At 40.3% G+C, this 22590-nt stretch overlaps 1 protein-coding gene across 25 annotated transcripts in view; it reads left to right on the forward strand.

Moving 5' to 3' along the window:
* The window catches only part of LOC112664092 (phosphodiesterase 4D interacting protein), a 400486-nt gene that overhangs the window by 57627 nt on the left and 320269 nt on the right, over positions 1-22590 (forward strand). For all 25 annotated transcript variants that reach the window (XR_004806427.2, XM_049095460.1, XM_049095446.1 and 22 more), the window contains exons 2-3: positions 357-412; positions 4662-4813. Coding sequence is in view for 24 of the 25 variants with exons in the window: in XM_049095460.1 (XP_048951417.1) it covers positions 357-412; positions 4662-4813 (208 nt within the window). In the remaining variant the exon portion in view is untranslated. The remainder of the gene's footprint in view (positions 1-356; positions 413-4661; positions 4814-22590) is intronic.

The following is a 22590-nucleotide window of genomic DNA, read 5'->3' on the forward strand; positions in this document are numbered from 1 at the left end:
TAAAACTCAGTATCCTTACCCCATCCCACAAGGTCTTGCATGGTCTGGTGGCAACGCTGGTTTTCTCTGTTCTTCTATCAGTTTTAACTTCCTTCCCAACTTGGGGTCTTTGCTGGTCCCTCATAATAAAATTGTTTATCCAATGGCTATCTTTACATGTATTTATTGAGGATGGAAGCCCTTCCTGTGGGGTTTGTATTTGTATCTCCCACACTGAACACTGCCATTGGTACATAGTAGGAGCTTAATGAATACTTGTGGAGAAATAAAACAGAACACAGGTGTCTTGCCACCCCAGGGATGGGGGACCATGTGGGGTAGTCTCTCATTAATTAACAATATGTTTCTCTCCACAGAGATTACTTTGCAGAGGATGAAGGGGAGATGGTACCCAGAACAAGTCATGCAGCAGGTAAGGAGGCCCTGGGCCTTACCTTGATAAATTCTTGATTTCTTGCTGATCATAATTCCCCTTAAATTATAGACCCTTTAAAGTCATCATGGTAATTTTCTCAGACTTTCTGTGAATTTCCAGACTTGCACATATCGCTGTAACACAGATTCCTGCCTTCCCAGCACGATGCAGTACGATTATAATCAAAATACTTATGTGAACTCTTCATACTTTTAAGGATTCTGTAATTGCAAAGTTAAAGTCTCTTGTAAGGGCAGCCCGGGTGGCTCAGCGGTTTAGCGCCGCCTTCAGCCCAGGGTGTGATCCTGGAGACCCGGGATCGAGTCCCACGTCAGGCTCCCTGCATGGAGCCTGCTTCTCCCTCTGCCTGTGTCTCTGCCTCTCTCTCTCTCTCTGTGTCTCTCATGAATAAATAAATAAAATCTTAAAAAAAAAATAAATAAAGTCTCTTGTAAAAAGATTAAAATAGATTCTGCCACTAAGATGAAATCTCTCCTCATATACCATTAAGATGGGTACAATAATAGTGTCAACCTCATAAGTGAGATTAAGTGAGAGGAGCTCTTTGTACAGTTTATCAAGGAATAAGCACCCAGCAGATATTATTAATATTATTAATGTATTCATAATAATATCATATCATTAGCCAGGGATCCACTTGAATTATGAAACCAAAGTGAAGATAAGTCTCTTTTGGGGAATGTTTTTCACAAAGACTTTTAATTATTTAAGAATTCTACTTACTTTGCTAAGTGATTTGCTTTTTTCATACCAGCCTTGAAGCACAGATGGTTCATATGACAACATGGAAAAAGTTTTTAATTTGAATGTGTTAAGGATTTCAGAGTCACTTGAAATTAGAACTTGTAGTTGTGGTTGTTAAATCTACAAATTCCAAGGATCTACCATACTCGTTTTGAAAATCAGGATCCTCCCATTTTGAGGTAAAAATCAAAGGGTAGAGATGATGCCTACTACAGGCAAGATATTAGGTTGAGTGCTTTCATTTATCATTTCCATATATTTATTATTTCTATATTATCCATATAGAAGCTCTGTGAGGCAATATTGTTATTCCCATTTTTACCAAGGCAATGAGGTTCAGCCAAGTTAAGAGATTTGCCTAAACTCCCACAATTTGCAAGTGGTCAGGATTCATAACCAAGTTTCAAAAGACTCTTCTTTCATCACATTCCACTAATCTAACTATAATGTATTGTTCTATTTATTCAAAATATTTTCCATTCGATAGCCTGTTTAGTTTCACTTAAATGTGGGAGAAATAATTCTTTCCAATTTCCCTTTAGTAGAGCATTTGCGTTGACTTAGAAATAATCTGAGTATCAACAAAACAGATGCAACATTACTATAATTATTAGTAATTTGCGATCATAAAGTGGTATGTAAGTAACAGAACAATTATTTTGTACAAGCTGAATCAAAAACAACTGAATATGAAAAAACACTATCTCTATTCATAACTAATTTGTGCCATGCCCCAATAAAACCTGCTTTAAATTTCTGTTCTGACTTAAACCCCCTATCTTCTACTGGGCAAGAAGAAAATACTACTGAAGACAGGGCTATCGAAAGATATACCTGATACTGTATTAATTTTACACAAATTAGGACACTGTACAGTGTCCAGTTTAAAAGCAAGTTATACAGCCCTTACATTGCAATGTTCTTTTTTTCTTTAAAATCAGTGGCGTAAAAAAAATAAAATAAAATAAAATAAAATAAAATAAAATAAAATAAAATAAAATAAAATAAAATCAGTGGCGTAATGGGGAGTTAAATACTTTTAGACAAGAAAAAAAAAGCTGCACTGGAATCATCCTATTTCTCATGCTTGTTTTCTTCTACATCATACTTTATCTTCTGCATTTTTCTCCTTACCATCATCTTCCTGATCCTTTTTTGTCTTCCTCCTGTTTTTCTTTCTTTTCTTAGAGAAAAAATTCTGAGTCTATTGACTCCAAAGGAGACCTCTTTTTGTGCTCGTTCTGGCAAGTTTGCAGAAAGAAAAGGAAGGAGGGAGTGAAGGATGTTTGCTCCCATCCCGTGGCTTGCTTTTTCATTCTTAATTGTTTCCTTTGTGAGCAGAAGCCTTTTATTTTGATGTAGTCCTGCTTATTTATTTTTGCATTTGGTGCCTTTGCTTTCGGTGTCCCTGCATATATGGTTAATTAATTTTTGACAAAGGAGACAAGAATGTATGAGGAAGTAAGGAAAGAGAAAAGAAAAAAAAAAACAAAGGAAAGGACAGAAAAAGCATGTGATGACATTTTGCTTCTTGTATCCTTTGTTCAAAAGCGTGTGTCTAGTTAATTTTTCCTCAGTGAGGCGCAGAGTGACCCACAGCTCATTTTGCTCTTACTGGCACTGAGGCTGTCTGTGGAGTTCAGTGGATTGCAATGGCTGTCATTCTCTCTGACTTAAAAAAAAAAAAAAAAAGTGCAATTATAAAGGGTCATTGCTACCTTCTGTCAACCAAGAAAGAAAAGATGTATTTTTCTATTTCTTTTACCTGAGTCTACAATCTTAAACCCACCTCAATCCAATGTCTTCTGTATACTACGCTTAAAGGAAGTCCCAATTTCTTGCTTTTTCACAATGGTACTTCTCAAATGCAGGCAGAGGGTTAACAGCAACTTCATCGTCACTAGCTTCTCTCAGGGCAGTTCTTCCTTTGATAAATAGAATGATTGCATCTCTACCCCTTCCCTGTTTTCCCCTGACTCTTAGACCTGTTACAATTCTTTTGCTGCTAAAATCTTACAGTATTAGCATACAGCTAGGATGGTTGAGTGGGGAGAGCACTGGCATGGTTCTGCCACTTTTTAGCAACATGATCTTGATCAAGCACACTTTCTGAACTTTTATTTACTCGATAGTGAAATGGATTTCATAATCACATCAGTCTATTTCACTTGTGGTAGTAACTTTATAAACAAAATAATCTGTGTGAATATAATTCGTAGCCTATAATACATGTTAAAGATGTTGGTTGTAATAATTGCTATTATTCCTAAATGATAACCTGAAAAATTTTTCTAGAGAGAGCCTTGTAGAGATACTTCTTAGCTAGTAGCTTGATTTGAGAGAGAAAGAGAGAGAGAGAAGCTATTTCAGTCATTTTTTTGTCATATGACAAACTGCCCTAAAACTTAGTGGCTTGAAACAGGAGTCAGGGATCCCTGGGTGGTGCAGCAGTTTAGCGCCTGCCTTTGGCCCAGGGCGCGATCCTGGAGACCCGGGATCGAATCCCACGTCGGGCTCCCGGTGCATGGAGCCTGCTTCTCCCTCTGCCTATGTCTCTGCCTCTCTCTCTCTCTCTCTGTGACTATCATAAATAAAAATTTAAAAAATTAAAATTAAAATAAAAAAAAAGAAACAGGAGTCAGCAAACTATAGCCCATGAGCCAACTGTTAGTTTTTATAAATAAAGTTTTATAGCAACACAATTGTGCTCATTCGTTTACATATTGTCTGCACCTGCTTTGGGCTCCAAGGGCAGAGTTGAGTAGTTTTGACAGAGATGGTATGACACATGAGCCTAATATATTTACTATCTGGCCCTTTCAGGAAAAGTTTGCCCACCTAGAGCTTAAAACAACAATAATTTATATCTTGTATGTTGGTAAGCCGGTCATTTCCTCTGTTGGTCTCACTTGGGATCACTCAAATAGCTACAATCTTTTGAGAGCTTGACTGGGGCTGTGAGGTTCCAGGATGGCTTAATTCACATACCTGGCAGCCAGTGGACTGGCTGTCAGGTGGGGCATCTCCATTCCCTCTGTACTTGGCCTTTTCTCCTCCAGGAGGGTAAACTCGGGTACTTCACAGTAGAGTGGTCTTGAGGTTCTAAGAAGGCAAGAACAGAAATGGATGTCCTCTCAAAGACTTAGTTTCTAGAATTCATACAGTGACATTTTCATTATATTCTCTTGGTCAAAGCAATTCACTAAGCCAACCCAGATCCAAAGGCTAAAGAAAGAGACTACACCTCTTGATGGGGTAGCAGGAGTATCAAATCATAAAGAGGCACAGACATTAACTGGTGTGTTTCACTGGGGACCATTATTAATATGCTCAATCACAGGCTACTTTATGTGAACTGTTTCCATGTGGCCCAGAAGTGGTTTGTATTTTGCAGAAACCAAATTCTGCTGGATTGTGCCAGTTAGAATGATCATCATGCTACGGTTATAGAAAGTGTTTTGTTGTTCTCTTTTATTGGCAGCTTTTCTTAGTGACACTAAAGATCGAGGCCCTCCAGTGCAATCACAGATCTGGCGAAGTGGTGAAAAGGCCTCCTTTGGACAGACGCCTTCCTTGAGAGCATTTGAAAAACCCCCTCAGGTGCAGACCCAGGCTCTTAGAGACTTTGAGAAGGTAAGTCATGTGGGTGGATAATTGTTATCCTGATTAGAAGAAGCATCAAGGGATAGTGATGTCTCATAAAAATATGACCCATGGGGCAACCCCCGTGGCGCAGCAGTTTAGCGCCGCCTGCAGCCCAGGGCGTGATCCTGGAGACCCTGGATGGAGTCCCACATCAGGCTCCCTGCAAAATAAATAAGGCTCCCTAAGTAAAATAAATAAGATTTTACTTATTTATTCATGAGAAACACAAAAAGAGGCAGAGACACAGGCAGAGGGAGAAGCAGGCTCCATTCAGGGAGCCCAGTGTGGGTGGGACTTGATCCTGAGATTCTGGTATCAGGCACTGAGCCAAAGGCAGATGCTCAACTGCTGAGCCACCCAGGCGTCCCTGTTGCTTGAAACTTCTGATTCAACTCTTGAAGTACTGTGTGTCTTGAGATGTTTATCCTTAGATTTGGCCAAGAGCCAAATTACTGATAATGTAATACAAGTCCCCACCTCCCTGTGCCCTGGATTGATCCCAGGAAGTCTGTACAATAGAACTTGTCTATTGGGATTTATATGACCTGGAAAGAGCACACAGGATTTCTTACATCCCAGGGTGCTAAAAAAAGAAATAGCTCTTTGGTGCCCCCTGGGGGTTTGCCCAAGGTTCAGGCCACACGAGTACTGTGTAAATAGGTGCTCAGATAGGTGGCTTCCTTTCATTCTTGGATTGATAGCTTTTGACATAAAATAATATAATTCCATGTTCCAAAAAGGGGCATAGAGCAGTGTTGACATGGGTTTACCCCCATAATTTGTGAATAGAGATGTTTCACAAGGACCTAATATACATCCTGCCAGTTAGTCCTGTGGACAAAGAACATGCTCATATAAACTGTGGCTGAGTATTAAAGAGCCTACTCTTAGTATTGGTGGATTTTTTTTTTAACTCAGTTGTCATGGATACTGTTGTGGGATTTTGTTTTGTTTGTTTTTTAAAGACACAGAGAGCCTGTGGGAATATTAAGTGGTTTTGAAGACTAAACCTCTTAACAGCTGTGTGGTGCTGGTGGTAGGAAGGGGAGTGCTAACAACCCCTCCTCTTTTTTTCACCTTTTGCATCTACTGCAGTGCAGAACAAGCAAGCAGAGCTGCAGTGCCCCCTCAAAGCAGGTGTATTCCTTTTGATTGAGAGGTGATTTGTAGCAGAGAAGTGAGGGAGCCACCTCTGCTGACAGAAAGAGTGGGGGGTGGGGTGGAGGGGCAGAGGGAAATGAACAGGATGGCACCATGCAGAAGAGTTCAGCTGACTTCTCAGATGTGACCTTTCCAAGTCCTTTCCCTCTGCAGCCTGGTAGAAGATGGAGGATTAGACCTCACTTTCTCAGGACTGGGAACCACTGACAGAAACCAAGGGAGGGCACAGAGAAAAGGCCAGCAAGGGATATTTTACATCTCTCTCTGTGTGTCAGGTAATAAATAACAATGAGATAACGACATACCCTTTTTGTCAGAAAGGTCATTGCCAGGGCTCATAGGAATTGTGATTTTCTTAGTGTCATAGACTGTATGTACCATAATGATAAGCCCTGACAGTTATTGAGTCAGAATGACTTTCCCATACAGCATCCTTGCCATGTGCTATCTCATGGGTCACCACCCCACCCCACTCCTGGCATATTTGGAATGAGTGAAATCAGAGCAGCATGTGGGTAATAAAAACTAGCATATGCCAGTCACTTTCTGCATTCCGGGTGCTGCTCCGAGTGTGTGCATTATTGTCTCATTTCATGCTCACCACAACCCTGGGAAGAAACATAATTACCATCCCAATTTACAAGAGGTACTTACTTTACAAGAAGTAAAGGCACAAAGAGAAACAAAGACACCTACCCAATGTCCCCTAACATGGTCCTAAAAAATTCATTATTTTTGTGACCCAAAACAGTGAGTACTTTCTAAGCTGGGGAGCATACTTGGCAAAAGTATGCAGGTAACTCGACTGGAACCATGAGCTCTTTCTACTTAGAGGAGCAGAGGGTGGTACTGTCTTCTCTAAGTAAACTGTAAATCTCCTTTGGATATTGCTGTGTTAATTCATTTGCCAGGATGAGAAACTGAGAATCAAGAAAAGTATGTTTGTTTTTAATGATGGGTTTAAAGGAAGACAGTGTTTCACTTAATGGGATGATAAAATTGTAAATGAAATATTTGACCAGGGTTATTAAGATAGTAACAGTAACTAACAATAATAAATAGTATTTATTTGGTGTTCCTTATATACCAGGCACTTTTTTGAGACACTTAAAATATTTTATTTCATCTGTTTTTCAGTTCACTTTCCTAACTGATAAGATAGATGTTATTATATCCATTAGACCTGTGAGGACACCAAGCCTCAAATAACTTGTATAAAGCTGCACAGGTATAAAGTGGCTGAGCCAGGACAACCCCATGATTCTCAAGGTTCTTGGAAAATGAAAGGACCATTCAGAGAAGAGGCTACATTAGTGGAATGTGTACAGTTTGGTTTTACAGATAGAATCAAAATGGCATTTCCTAAATAAAATTCATAGAGGGGTGTGGGGTCTGTGGCTGTAAGTTCTAGGGGCGGCCTCCACCGCCTTCTCATGTTTACTCATTTTCTAATAATGCCGTCTTTAACATGAAAATGCCAGCAAAGCCAGCTGCAGTGTTTGCCTAGCGGCAGTCTGAAGCCAGCTTTCTCTGGCAGTCTCAACCCAACCACAGTGATTCAGCCTGTTGAGGCCCCACCCATGCTGGCAAATTTTTCCACTTGGATCTTGAAGTCTGTGGAGAGGGGGGTGGGGAAAGCCCTAAAAGGGGCTCTTCTACCTTCATGAAGATCTGAGTTATCACAGTATGGGCTTCCTAGTCTAGATGAGGTGAATCTGGCTCACGTCCCTGCTGCTTTTTAGGGCCAGCCATTCCCAGTGCCTCTTCAGTTGTTTCTCTGTCATTATGACCTTGGGAAAGGAATGTATCCGTTGACGTACACTCTCATTTAAAAAACAGAAAAAAGAAAAATGACATCTATGCTCCCCAAACCACAGTGCCCCAAGCATACTGGTTTTATTTTCATTGGCGTCTTGAGACATTCAAAAAATTGTTGGATGAACAAGGAAAGGCAGGGGCAGTCCTAAACTTTGAGCAACCATAAGCACAGAATTCTTTCTTTCTTTTTTTTCTTTCTTTCTTTCTTTCTTTCTTTCTTTCTTCTCTTCTCTTCTCTTCTCTTCTCTTCTCTTCTCTTCTCTTCTCTTCTCTTCTTTCTTTCTTCCTTTCAGAGAGAGAGCATGTGCAAGCCCTTGAACTGGGGTGAGGAGGGGGGAGGGGCAGAGGGAGAAGGAGAGAGACAATCTTAAGCTGATTCCACACCCAGCATGGAACCCCGTGCAGGGCTTGATCTCATGACCCTTGAGATCATGACCTGGAAATTAAAAGTCAGAGGCCTAATCGACTGAGCCACCTAGGTGCCCCTCTTTTTCTTTTGTTTTTAAAAGATTTTATTTTTAAGTAATCTCTATACCCAATGTGGGGCTCAAGCTCACAACCCCAAGGTAAAGAGACACATGCTCTACCAACTGAGCCAGCCAGACACCCTAAATTTTTTTTTTCTTTTTAAACATGACTTTTCAGAGGGATTCCATAGTCATTCTATAGAACTTTCGAAGTGTTTTCATTCCTAAGCAACATTACCAAAGATTATATATCAGATCAACCTTTCTTTTTCTTTTCCTTAACTCTTGAGTAAAAGGAATGATTCTGAGTGCTATAGAGGATGTAGAGTAGTTACCATTCTCAAAGAGCTGTGCAATCTGATGAGGAGCAGAAGAAATTTAAATTACACAAGATTTAGTTGAAATAGCATCTAAGGCAACAATTGGAGAAACATCACAAGATTAGAGGAATTGCCAAACCAGTCTTTATTTATTTTTTTAAAGATTTATTTATTTCTTTATTCAGAGAGAGAGAGAGAGAGGCAGAGACACCGGCAGAGGGAGAAGCAGGCTCCATGCAGGGAGCCCGACGACGTAGGACTCGATCCCGGGTCTCCAGGATCACACCCTGGGCTGCAGGCGGCGCTAAACCGCTGCGCCACTGGGGCTGCCCCCAAACCAGTCTTTAAAACCTAAATGTTACAACAAAACATTTTATGATTTGTATTTATACATAAATATATATATAAAATATATGAACTTCACAAACTTATATCTTATTTCACCTTTGGTTATATAATTAATAAAGTAACTTTATCCAAAAGATTGAAATGACAAAACTTGGAAGACCCTGGAAACTCCAACAGGTATGGTTACCAATGTGAAAGAGATGTGAAAGAGAACAATCACTTCTATTGGAGAAAGCAGCATTGCGGGACGCCTGGGTGGCTCAGCAGTTGAATGTCTGCCTTGGGCTCAGGGCGTAATCCCAGGTCTGGAAATGAGTCCGGCATCAGGTTCCTCAGGGAGTCTGCTTATCCCTCTGCCTCTGTCTCTGCCTCTCTGTCTCTCATGAATAAATAAATAAAATCTTTTTTTTAAAAAGTGGCATTGCAATGAGATTAATTCTTTTTTTAATTATTATTATCTCCTTTCTATTTCATTGGAATTTGTTTTCTATTCTTCACTGTATATGAAGAGAAGCTGTCTTCCTATAGACTCTAAGGAATTTCCATTCCAATAATAAATTTTTATTTTCTTAAAAATTGTTATTTATTTGAGAGAGAGAGGGAGAATGAGCAGGGAGGAGGGGCAGAGGGAGAAAGAGACAGAAGAAGATTCTCCACTGAACAGGGAACCCGACTTAGTCCTCAATCCTAGGACCCTGGCATCAGGATCTGAGCCAAAGGCAGATACTTAGCCAACTGAGCCACTCAGGCACCCTTCCAATAATAAATTTTTAAACAGCAATAAAAATGATACTATGTAATATTTATTGAGTACTTACAGCATTCAGGGCTCTATGGGATGAGCTTTCTTAACTTGCATTATCTTACCCAGTTCCTATAACAGCCTTTTGAAGTTAGTACAACCATTGTGTTCATTTGTATGGAGAGGGACATTGAAGCCAGGAAGACTGGTGATTGCTTGGAAAGTGCTGAGCTGGGATTTAAACTTAAGTGTACTGATTTCAGAGCCTGAGCTCTTAGCCACAATTTTATTATGCCTCTCTGTGGACAGCTGATCTCCTTATTCATTTCATTTATTTGTTCATTCATCCATCCCCTCAGCATATGGGTGCAGCTCATGTGCTGGGCCCTGTTCTAGCTGTCACATACACAATGCTCAGGTATAAATGTGTATGAGAGGATGAATGTTTATTTCATGACACATGGGCCAAGTACATGGCAGAGGTGAAAAAGTACAAAGGCCACCAGTACAGTGATGATGATAAAACTTGGCCCTTGGTGAAATGATTCCCCTTCCCCACCTGCCTATGGCCTAGGATTATCTGCAATGTAGAGAACTTTAATGCAGCACCAGTGACCACAGGCAGCCTCTTCACCCCCACAAGGACTTACAGATAGAAGGAAATCCAGACGCTTCCTGCATGAAAAGATGTGTGTTCAAGGATGAATGTTTACTTCAATGTTCTTTCTATTAATAAAATATTGGAAATAATCTAATTATCCATTAAAGATGAGGATTATTTCAAGTATGGTATATGCATACAGCAGAATGTCATAGAGCAATGTACTGACTTGGAAGGGTGTCCATAATAATAAATTTAGGATTAAACAACAAAACAACAACAATTTGACTGAATATTACATAAGATAAAATCTTATTATGAGGGAGAGAAAAATAGAAGTGCCTGGAAGGATATACATACACCAAAATATTGATAACGATTATGTCTAGGTGATGGATTTAGCCATGATTTTTGCCTTTATAACTTTCTGTATTCCCCCAATTTTTTTTTTTTTTTATGATAGTCACACAGAGACAGAGAGAGAGAGAGAAAGAGGCAGAGACATAGGCAGAGGGAGAAGCAGGCTCCATGCAGGGAGCCCGACGTGGGATTCGATCCCGGGTCTCCAGGATACCGCTGCGCCACCGGGGATCCCCCCAAATTTTTAATTATGTTTTCATTTTATCTGAGCCCTCAACCAATATTTCCAGAGTTCTTACTATATACAACATAATGTCTTAAACACTGCAGATACAATAATAAGCAAACAGGGTCCCTGCCCTCTTAGACTTTACAGATTAACCAATTACAACAAATATAAGGACTGTTACCCTAGAAATAAAGGATGCTACACAATATAGCTGGGGATCCTAACTCAGTAAGAGGGGGTGGGAGGGTTCAGAGAAAGTTTCTTAAAGAAGGCTACATCTAACCAAGATTCTCAAAGGAGGAATAAGAATCAGCCACTAATATGGGCTGGGGATGGGAGAAAGAAGAATGTTCCTTGCAGTGAAAATAGCAAGAATCCAGATTCAGCTGAGAAAGAACCTTACCGAGTTAATATGCCTTAGGGCTTGGGTGCAAGGAATGTGGAGAAGTGTCTTGAGACTAGAGAAAGAGAGAGAAGCCAGCATGTAGGGCCTTGCAAGTTATGTAGAGGCTTTTAAATGTTAACGGAGCTCAATGGAGAATGGCTGAAAGGTTGTGTAGAGGAAGGTGACCTGATTGGATTTTCCTTTTAGAAAACTTCCTTTGGCTTCTGCATGGATTCTGGATTGGAGGAGCAAAGTCTAAGGCAGAGAGGACAGTTAGGAGGCTGTGACAGTATTCTGGGCAGCAGCTGGTGATGCTGACAGTGTAGGAGTGGGAGAGATGGAGAGATGAAAGAGAACGAGACTGCAAAAGCAGAAGTGGCAGGGCTAAGCTATTGACTGGTTGCAGAGCCACTGAGAGAGAAGCAGCCTGAAGATGACCTTCCACCAATTCATCTCTCCATTCTTATCTTAGCTAGGCTAAGATAGGATGTCACTCTTGTAAATTCCAAGTACCTTGCACTTTTCCCTTTAACAACATGAGTTCTTGGGACACCTGGGTGGCTCACCAGTTGAGCATCTGCCTTTGGCTCAGGATCTGATCCTGCGGTCGGGATCGAGTCCCACATCGGGCTTCCTGCGAGAAGCCTGCTTCTCCCTCTGCCTGTGTCTCTGCCTCTCTCTCTCTGTGTCTCTCTTGAATAAATAAATAAAATCTTAAAAACAAACAACAAAAAACCAACATGAGTTCTTTGTTCAAGATCTGTCTTTTCTTTAGAATCTGAACTCCACGATGGCAGGGACAGGGTTTGTCTCATTCACTACTAGATATAGTGATTAGTGTAGTGCCTGGTACAGAGTAGACATGCCTCTTCCTTTGTTGTTGTATTTTGGTTGTATGGATGATGCCAAGCTTTCTTGCTTGGGCAACTTCTAGATGATGTCATCCTTTGAGAAAGGGAGCAACTGGAGCAAGCACATGTAGTACTTTTATGATCATTAAAACAATAGCAACAAAAACCAGTGAAATGATTTTCATTTTTGGAAGATAAAAAAAGGAACTCTTTCCTGTTCTTGAAAAATTCTAACTCTAACTGGCAAGACAGGCAAACAGATAATTCTGATAAGAGTAGGTACCCAATGTGCTGTGGAAGCACTCGGAAGAGCCCTCAGCCAGGCTTTAGGGTCAGATAGGCGTCCTTTACGGAGTAATATGTAAGTCAAGTCCTAAGAGCAAGTTGCAGGTAGTTAAGTCAGAGCTGAGTGGGAGGTGAAGAGCTGTGACATTTCAGGCTAATGCTGCTACCCATGTCTGGAGGCAGCAAAAAGCATAGTGAGTTCAGAAATAGGAGGCTTGTTGTCAAGGCTGGAGCACTTGAGTGTCGATTGAGGTTCAGATTGGCTGTGTCTCTCTCCCCCCACTTCTCTTCATGGTCAGAGCTTTATTGTTGTAGCCATGATCATTCATGGTATTACTGTGAGCTCTTAGCTCTTATGCTTAGAGAAAGTCTTAGCTGTGCATTTGAAATCACTTTCTTTACTAGAGAAGGATAGAGAAAGGATTATTGAAAATCTAGAAAACTAATTGAGGCCATAAATTGATATGTCACTCCCTGAATACTAGAAGCTCAGCATATAATCTGTCAGGGTTGAATCAGTTGTGAACAAACAATACCAAGTCCTGCTGGTATTGGTTGGGCCAAATGGATGGAGAAGCTAGTTTGGAGCCTAGGAGTCCTTGGGATCTCCTAGTATCAGTGCAGTTCAGCTGTCCTTTCTGCCATGGAGCTCATTTAACCTTCTCTAACAGCACTATTTCTGGCTGGCCCATTTATTTTTGGTGTCCAGAGGAGTTGTTATTTGTTTTGTTTTGGTTTTATATAGTTCACAGTGCTCTACTGTGATGGTGACCATAGTACTTTGTTATTCTAGGATTGGGGGTGGTGTGGGTGTGTATCTATGGCAGGGGAAGACAGCAGAGCGTCATCTGAATCCCTGTCCTTTATCCACATGCTGCTGCTGTCAAAGATAGGGTTTATTTATCAACCTGATGTAGTAACTCTGTTGTTAGCTCTCTTGTCATCAGGTCAGTTATATCAAGAAAAGGCTGTGTAGACTACGGGTCTCAGTATGGTTCTGAGTTTTAGGGGAGAAAATGGAATGATATTATTAGTCTTTTAGCATTTAGAAGACTCTCAAACTTCAGGAATTATGTTGAAATTTTAGAAACAGAGATTTGGTTAATGAGAAGAAAGTTTTGGTTATTATGGAACCCAAAAGGGGAAAAAAATAGCCAGGTCTTTGTAGCATTTTCAGTCTGCTTTCTGAGGCAAGCATCAACAGTTAACTTCTGGAAGACTGGGAGAAACCCTGTATGGAAGGGAAAGTGAGGGATGCCTGGGTGGCTCAGCAGTTGGACGTCTGTCTTCAGCTCAGGGCATGATCCCAGGGTCCTGGGATCGAGTCCCACATCGGGCTCCTTGCAGGGAGCCTGCTTGTCCCTCTGTCTATGTTTCTGCCTCTTTCTGTGTGTCTCTCATGAATAAATAAATAAAATAAAATATTTTTTTAAAAAAGGAAGTGAAAGTGAAAGCTGATGAGTGGAAAACTAAGTTAATTGACTTTGATTGGCATTTTCCTTGTTAAAATGGTGTGCAAAAGTTATGCATGTTCTTCAGGATAGCCTAGTGAGTTTGTTTTTCCTGTGTCAAAATACAGAGTGGATTGTGTGTATTCTGTTTTATTTAAGGATTATAACAATACTTTAACTTGATAAAACATGGGAACCTATGAGTTTTCAATGGTAAGGGCTACTTAGAGGTGACTTCCTCAAAGCCTTTATGTTAGGGCCCCATAATCTAAGATGGATTAATATACAGAACATTTAGAAATGATCAGTTCTAAACCATTTGCTTTTTTTATTATTTATTTGTGAGAGACACAGAGAGAGAGGCAGAGACACAGGCAGAGGGAGAAGCAGACTCCCTGTGGGACTTGATCCCAGGATTCCGGGATCACAACCTGAGCCAAAGGCAGACCCTCAACCACTGGGCCACCCAGGCATCCCTAAACCATTTGCTTTTAACTAAATTGAATTGAATTGAACTTTGAATCTTAGTCATTAAAAAGCCTTTGTAAAAGGCAAAGGACTGAACAAGTTACCTCTCCCAGCTTAGGTTTCTTTATTCTTCTTTATTAAATAACAGCTTTATTGAAATTTAATGTCCACACAATGTAACTTACCCTTTTAAAGTGTACAAATTCAGGGGCACCCGTGTGGCTCAGTTAGTTAAGCATCTGCCTTTGGCTCAGATCTTGATCCCGGGGTCCTGGGATAGAGCCCTACATTGGGCTCCCTGCTCAGCCCTATGTTGGGCTGACCACTCAGGTGCTCAGCAGGGAGCCCACTTCTTCTTCTCCCTCTGCCTCTTGCTCTTCCCTCATCCTCATGCTTGCTCTCTGTCTCTCTCAAATAAATAAATAAAATCTTTAAAAAACTAGACTGTATATTTCCACAGTTGTGGTATATTTACTGAGTTGAGCAACAATTATCATTAGCTAGTTACACAATATTTTCGTCTCCCCTCCCAAAAAACCTCATACCTATTAACAGCCACTACCTAGCCCCTCTCTCCAGCCCCTGGAAAACCATTCATCCACCTCTCTGTGTGTATTTGGCTTTCCCAACATTTCATATAAAGAATCATACAGTATGTGACTTTTTGTGCCTGGCTTCCTTCACATTAGTAAAATGCTTTCAAGGTTCATCCATATTATGCAAGGTATCACTATTTCATTTCTTTTTATGGCTGAAAAATATTCCCTTGTATGGTTATACTAAACTTTGTATCCATTCATCAGTTGATAGAGATTTGAGATGTTTCTGTTTTTTGTTTTTTGTTTTTTTTTTTTTGGATATCACTAATAATGCTTTTATTAACATTCATATACAAGACTGTGAAAAAAAGACTTTATGTGGACACATGCTTTTAGTTTTCTTGTGTATATAATGAGGAGTAGAATTGCTGGGTCATATGGTAACTCTATGTTTAACCTTTTGAAGTTCATCTTGAAAATGGGGAAAACTATGTTTTCTTAGGCTCAGGTTCCCAAGGTCCCAGGGAAGATTATTTACAGCGAGGGATACTTTTTATAAAGATGCAGGGACATAAGGTAGAAGTGGGAGTACTTTCTCAGTCAAAAAGTCCCTAATTGGGATCCCTGGGTGGCGCAGCGGTTTGGCGCCTGCCTTTGGCCCAGGGCGCGATCCTGGAGACCCGGGATCGAATCCCACGTCGGGCTCCCGGTGCGTGGAGCCTGCTTCTCGCTCTGCTTCTCTCTCTCTCTCTCTCTCTGTGACTATCATGAATAAACAAATAAAATCTTTAAAAAAAAAAAAAAAAGTCCCTAATTCACAGGGATCATCTAGTGTCATGGTTAAGGCCCTTGTGAGTATACAACACGGATCAAACTGTAGGAATCATTAGTCTGTGTTTCTCCACTTTCTCGATGAGCAAGACAGCCAACTTCTTGATGTTTCACTGCCCTGGATAGTAATGGAGATAGTAGTATCTGATCTGCTTACTTCACAAGATAAAAAGAAATACTATACATTGACGTCCTTTGTACATTGTCAGATTCTATGCAGGTAATGGTCGTTGTGAAGACAACATAATAATACCCAATTAATTTTGTGATGCAAGTCCAAGTCATTCAAAACAGCCAGGAGTTAAACTTTTGTATTTCTTCAGCTTAGATTTTATTAGAAAAGCATAAGAACTCCCAGGCATATAGATGTATTATAATTTTTTTAAAGATTTATTTGTTTATTTATGATACAGACAGAGAGAGAGAGGCAGAGACACAGGAGGAGGGAGAAGCAGGCTCCATGCCTGGAGCTCGACGTGGGACTCGATCCCGGGACTCCAGGATCACACCCTGGGCCAAAGGCAGGCGCCAAAACGCTGAGCCACCCAGGGATCCCCCACATAGATGTATTATAAATAAAATAGTCACATGTGAAAAAAACCATCCTCCTTCCCCCTGCCCCATCTCTTCCTGTCTACTCCTATTCTCCAATCCCAAACAAGTTAGGCTCCTGGGTTGGATTCCACTGGATGTTCAAAAGCAGGAAATAGTGTCCACGCATTTGAATGCCCATAGGGTTATCTTAAAAATGTGGCAGTTAGAAAAGTTATAGGTTAAATAATCTATTGGGGAACATCCTCAGGTCCCACTCATCTTTGTTGTTTTTGTCTTGGAAATATGATGTCCTCCTTGCTCATTAATCTCCTCCTTACCTTTCTGTAAAGGCAGCCAGAATTCTGTTAGGGCAGGTTGACTTTTAGGGCTCTACTATCAGAGAGCTAGTGATATGTTCTGAGGTTTCTTCAAAAAGTTATAGCTTTCTCACTAGTGTTACCTTTGGTAGTATTGTTTCTATGAGAAAATATGCTTCACATATGGAATCTCAGGATAGGTAAATATCTTCATCTTTTTAAAGATTTTATATATTTATTCATGAGATACACAGAGAGAGAGGCAGAGACATAGGTAGAGGGAGAAGCAGTCTCCCTGCAGGATCCTATAAGATCATGACCAATGTGGGCCTGGATCCCTGGACCCCAGGGTCATGCCCTGAGCTGAAGGCAGATGCTTAACCACTGAGCCACTCAGGTATCCCTCAGATCTTTAAAGTCCTCTAGAGCTCACTTCTAGCTTATGTGTGAAGAATTTTAACAAAATCCCTGACAAGTGGTCTTTTGGTTCCAGTTGTGTCTCTTTTGTGACAGGAAATATACTGTCCCTTGTAATGTAAGTGCTCAATAAATATTTAATGAATGAATGGATAGAGTGTGACAATGAGTTCATTACATCCAACTCTGCTAGAGAATTTATCCTCCTATTTAGTTCATAGCTGCCCCCTAACTCCTAGTTTCATTCCCTTTGAAGCAATCCCTAAAAATTAAGACTTAGGGATCCCTGGGTGGCGCAGCGGTTTGGCGCCTGCCTTTGGCCCAGGGCGTGATCCCGGAGACCCCGGATCGAATCCCACATCGGGCTCCCGGTGCATGGAGCCTGCTTCTCCCTCTGCCTGTGTCTCTGCCTCTCTCTCTCTCTCTCTCTGTAACTATCATAAATTAAAAAAAAAAAATTAAGACTTATTGCATAAACAACAGGAATGTACAAAGAAAAATAAAATACTTGTCCTTGTACCCAATATCTAAATGTTTTTATAAATTCATTTACTTATTTGAAAAAGAGAGAGAAAGGGAAAGTGTGAGTAAGAACAGGGTCAGAGGAAGACAATCTCAAGCAGACTCCATGTTGAGCGCAGAGTTCCATCTCATGACCCATAAGATCATGACCAGAGTCAAAACCAAGAGTTGGGAGCTTAATGGACTGAGCCACCCACATGCCTCCCACCATATCTAAATTTTTAACAAATAATTATTTTCACTCTATTTGCCTTAGATTAAAAAAACAAATACAGTTGTAACCCTCTTAGCAGTCTACTCAGATCCCAGTCTCCTGGCTTAATAAGTATCTTTCCCAAAGTTACACACTTAGAAAATAGCAGAGCTGGAAATTGAACCTAGATCTCTTTTGTTCAAAAGCTATTGCTCTTTCCATAATGCCATGCTATTCCACTTGAATAAATATGCATAATAGTGATAATATTTATTGCCTATTTATAAATGGATTAAGTGTCAAGGATTACATAAAACACTATTCTCCTGTTCCTGTTTACCATATTAAGTGACTTAAAAATAATTTTATTTTCATGAAATGTAGATATGAATTATCATAGATATCAAATTAACAGAGTTTAGTTGCAGAAGTATTATATATGAAAAGAATGTCAATTAAGATGATTAATCATTTTTAGTGGAGTGGAACTTTATTTTTAGGAGAGAGATTGGTGAGACATTAGTATGTTTTCAACTGTTTCCATTATGAGAGCAATCTGGGGGGTCTGAAATGATTAAGCAAATGTGAAGCTGAGTTTTTTTTAAAAAGGAGACTTGACAGTTGGTTATGTTAATGGGGCATGACATACAACAGCTGGCTTGTAATCCTCCTACTATTGTTGGCAATGATTGAGTCCTTATTAAAGTCTTATTTCCAGCCTGAACTAATACATTAAGAAGCAGTGGGAAGATGAAATTAAAAAAAAAAAAAAAAAGAAAAACAGGGAGAGCCATTAATGTTTGAAAAAAGTATTTTGAGAGAAGAGTAAAGGTTTTCCATGTTCTATGTAAAAAAGGAAGAACAAAGACAGATGCCCTCTTGCTTGCTTAGGAACCTGCAGTGTCTATTTATTTCCCCAGCAATGCAGAATTTATAAAACCATATGGACCAGGCACTAACCCGCAAGAGGCCCAATTTAGTAGGTCTAGCACGTGGCCCAGGCATGCACAGTTTCGTGTGTTAAAGCTACAAAAAGCCAAGTAAAACAAAACAGAAGCAACAACCAACAAAACAATCTTCCCAGCAAGCAGCTCCTGGCCCTCTTCCATTGGCCTTTTCTTCACTTGTTCAAATCCAGAGCCAGGACGTTCCTGGAGGAACAGACTCAGGCTCCTTACTGACTTTTAAGATCTTCCTAAAGTGGTTGTGAACTTCCTTTCCTCTCTCCCTCCATGGCATGACATTATGGGCTCTTTGTTTCAGTCTAGTTGGCCCTCTGCACTTTTGCTTCTGTTCTACCTGCCTGGATTGCCTTACATCCTCCCCTGAGCCTAGCCAAACCTGATTCATCCTTTCAGGAAAGCTAAAATGCCAGCTCTCTGTGGAACCTTCTCTGATAACCTCTCTCCCCTATTTCCTATAGTGTTTACTATTTGCATAGTTCATATGGTCCTTTGATAGCGATTTGCATTCCCCATTGCTCAGATCTCTTATTCAAAGCCTGGATTCTATCTTGTATATTGAAGTTAAATTGTTAGAAAAGTTTATGTTAATTACAAAATTAACATTTTATAAAGAGGAATGCCTTTAGATAAGCTTTTCATCCTGAAACACCTGGGTAATCTTGTATGCAGATTGAGTTCTATTAGAATTAAATCCAGGGGGGGCCTGGGTGGCTCAGTTGGTTAAGCATCTGAGTCTTGTTTTCATGGTGGTGAGATCTCCATGCTCAGCATGTAGTCTACTTGGGATTCTCTCTTTCCCTCTGCCTCCCTCTCTGCCCCTCTCCTCTGTCATGTGAGCACTCATGTGCTTGCTCTCTCTCACTCAAATAAATAAAAACTTTTTTAGAACAAAGCATTAAATCCAGAGAGGTCAAAGTTGGCAGGTTAATTATTCATCAATTCTTTCTATTTTTTAAGATTTATTTATTTTAGGGAGTGAGAGAGAGCTTGCACAAGCAGAAGGAGGGAGAGGGACAAGGAGAAACCACCCTGAGGTCAGAGCTCCATCCCAAAACCCCAAGATTATGACTCATGACCTGAGCTGAAATCGAGAATCAGAGGCTTAATGGACTAAGCCACTCAGGAGCCCCTATTCATCAATTCTTTTGTTCAACAAATATTTATTGAGCACTTACTGTATACCAGGCTGTTCTTGATACTAGTGATATAGCTGTGAACAAAACAGGAAAAATCTTGCCTTTCTTATGGGGTTCACATGCTAGTGGGCAGAGACAGACAAGAAACAAAATTAACAAGGAAATATAATATTTTAAACAATGAAAGTGTATAGAATTAAAAAAAATAACAATGAAGGGAGTGCTGGGGTGAGGTCTAGGGTGAGTTACACTTTTAAATAGGGTGGTCACTTCCTTGTGGCAGTGGTATTTGACCAAAGACCTAAAGAATGTGAGGAAGAGAATGAGCAGATATCTAGAGAGAGAGAGCATACCATACAGAAGGATCAGCAAGCCCCAAAACCCTAAGGAAGGAAGATGCTTGCTGTTTTTGAGAAGGAACAAAGTGAACCATGTGGCTGGAGCAAAGTGTATAGGGGGAGAGTAGTAGGAAAAAGGGAAAAGACAGGGCATGGAGCCAGGCTCCAGATTCTGTAGGGCCTTGGGCCTTATAGGCTAATGAAACCTATCATTTCACTCTAAATTTGATGAAAAAACAGTGGGGGTTTACAGCAGAGGTGTAATCTGATGTGTTTTAAAGGGTCACTGTGGCTGCTGTGCTAAGAATACACACTATAGGGGAGCAAGGGTGGGAGCAGGGAGACCAGTTACAGGGGCTATTCAAATAATTTAATGGCATGATCAATCACAGTGTCTTGGGCCACAGTAGTAGAGGTGACAATGCTGTCGTAGTAGATGGATTCTCTCTATATAGAAAGTAGAAATAAGATTTACAGACAGATGAGATGATGTGTATGAGAAAGAAGAGTCAAGAATAGCTCAAAAGGTTTTGGCCCAAACAACTGCAAATATTGAGTTGTTACCAATTGAAATGGGATCCACCAGGGAAGGAACATGTGTGCTGAGAAAGATCAGTAGTTCTGTTTCAGATGCCACAAGTATAACAGGTTTATATTCAAGTGGACATTTCTACTAGGTAGTTAGATACAGATTGGCGTTCAGGAGAGAGGCCTAGATGGACAAATAAACTTAGAAATTTTCTACATTGACCATGCTAGCAAATACAGTCTCTTTGGAGCTATTAAAACAAACCTTTCCATATTATTGGAAAATTGTGAGAATAATATAAGCAAGCTAGCCCCTATCTAACATATCAGCAAAAAATAAAAAATATATGGAGCACTTACCTCTTCATTAATTCAACAAATATTTAGGGAGTGCTTCCTAAACTATGGAGTGAGAGTGCCAACATACCAAATATGCCTTGTCAGCCCTGAAAATACTCTAGTGTAGTTGAGGTGATTTTAAGCAGGCTGTGACTCCACAAGGGGATGAATGCCACTGGAGAGGGCTTCTTGGCTGTTGTGGGAACTGAAGGAATAGAGAAAGACGTATGAATTATTGACCCTTTCCTTGGGCAGCTCACAGATATAAACACGCGAAAAGTTAAATAGCTCTAAAAGGTGAAAATAATCCCTCAAGATGACAGACAAGCAATGTCATGAGGCACCATATGAACACTTGCCAAGTGTTGATATTTGCCTTAGGAGTTCAGAGGAGGGAGACATCTTTCTGGGCTGGGGTACAGAGAAGGTTTTGTTTGGTTGGGATTGGAACTAGGATTTGAAAAAAAGAGGCGGTGTTTCTCGAGGGGATGTGATAGCACTTTCCTTTATTCTAAGAGTGATGAGATGCCTGTGAAGGGTTTTAAGTAAGGGAGATGTCAGGATAAGATTTGAATTTTGAAAACATTACTCTGGCTATAATATGGAGAACAGATGGCTGGAGTAAAGTCTGGCAGACAGGACAGACTGTTGCAAAAGTCTTTGCTATGAGAATGGAGCATTCAAGTTGAGCTACCTAGCAAAGAGTGGGATATGTTGGGCTAGATCTTGGGGGAGAGGACTCAGGTGAAGGTTTGGGGTTGGGGGTTGTTTGGGAGGCTGTAGTGATAACCCTAAAAGTGGTTAACATCCCTGAAGGAGAAAGTATGGAGAAAAAAAAACATCAGAAGGGGAAGAAATAACTGTTGTTTAAGCACTCACTTTAGGGAACTGGCAAAAAAAAAAAAAAAAAAAAACCCAACAAAACAAACACACACACACACACACACACACACACACACAGAAAAAAGTCCAGAGAGATAGAAAAGCAAGGTATCACTGGGCATAAGATGAAACAGGCATTTATGTGCAGAATGTTGGGTAAGAATCCCTGCATTCATCTGCAATTTTACTTTCCATGAACTTTATTAAACTATCTTATGTGACAAAGGAATCTAAGTAGACATCGAAATCATGATTAAACACTAATCTGGAATCTGGCAGCCTGGTTCCCCTTGTGCAAAATGGTAGTAGATAGATAAGTAGATAATAAGTAGGTTATTTCCTCTAGGAGCTTAGATCAGAAAAGGGCCTTGAAAATCACCTACTTTCCAACCACTTCATTTTATAAATGAGGACACTTAGGCCTCTGGAGAAGTGCATTTCCAAGGTCATACAGCCATTTAGTAACAGAGCTCAGACCAGAAAAGGATCTTCTGAGTTTTTATTTAGACTTTGATCTTTCTCAATATCTCTAAGCCTAAATAACACTCTTGTTCTAAGAGCCCAGATTTAATGAAAAGAGCGAAATGAATTTTAAATTTTTTTTAGAAACGAGGAATATTTTGTCTTAAGTTACAGTCAATGGGAAGAAATGTGTTGCCCACTTCCAATCCAAATCTATTTGGGAGAATGCTCAGTTCTAATTATGCCCTCCTGAGTCTACGTTATTCACTGAAACTA

The sequence above is a fragment of the Canis lupus genome, chromosome 17 (genome assembly GCF_003254725.2).
Source record: "Canis lupus dingo isolate Sandy chromosome 17, ASM325472v2, whole genome shotgun sequence".
NCBI classification, from domain to species: domain Eukaryota; kingdom Metazoa; phylum Chordata; class Mammalia; order Carnivora; family Canidae; genus Canis; species Canis lupus.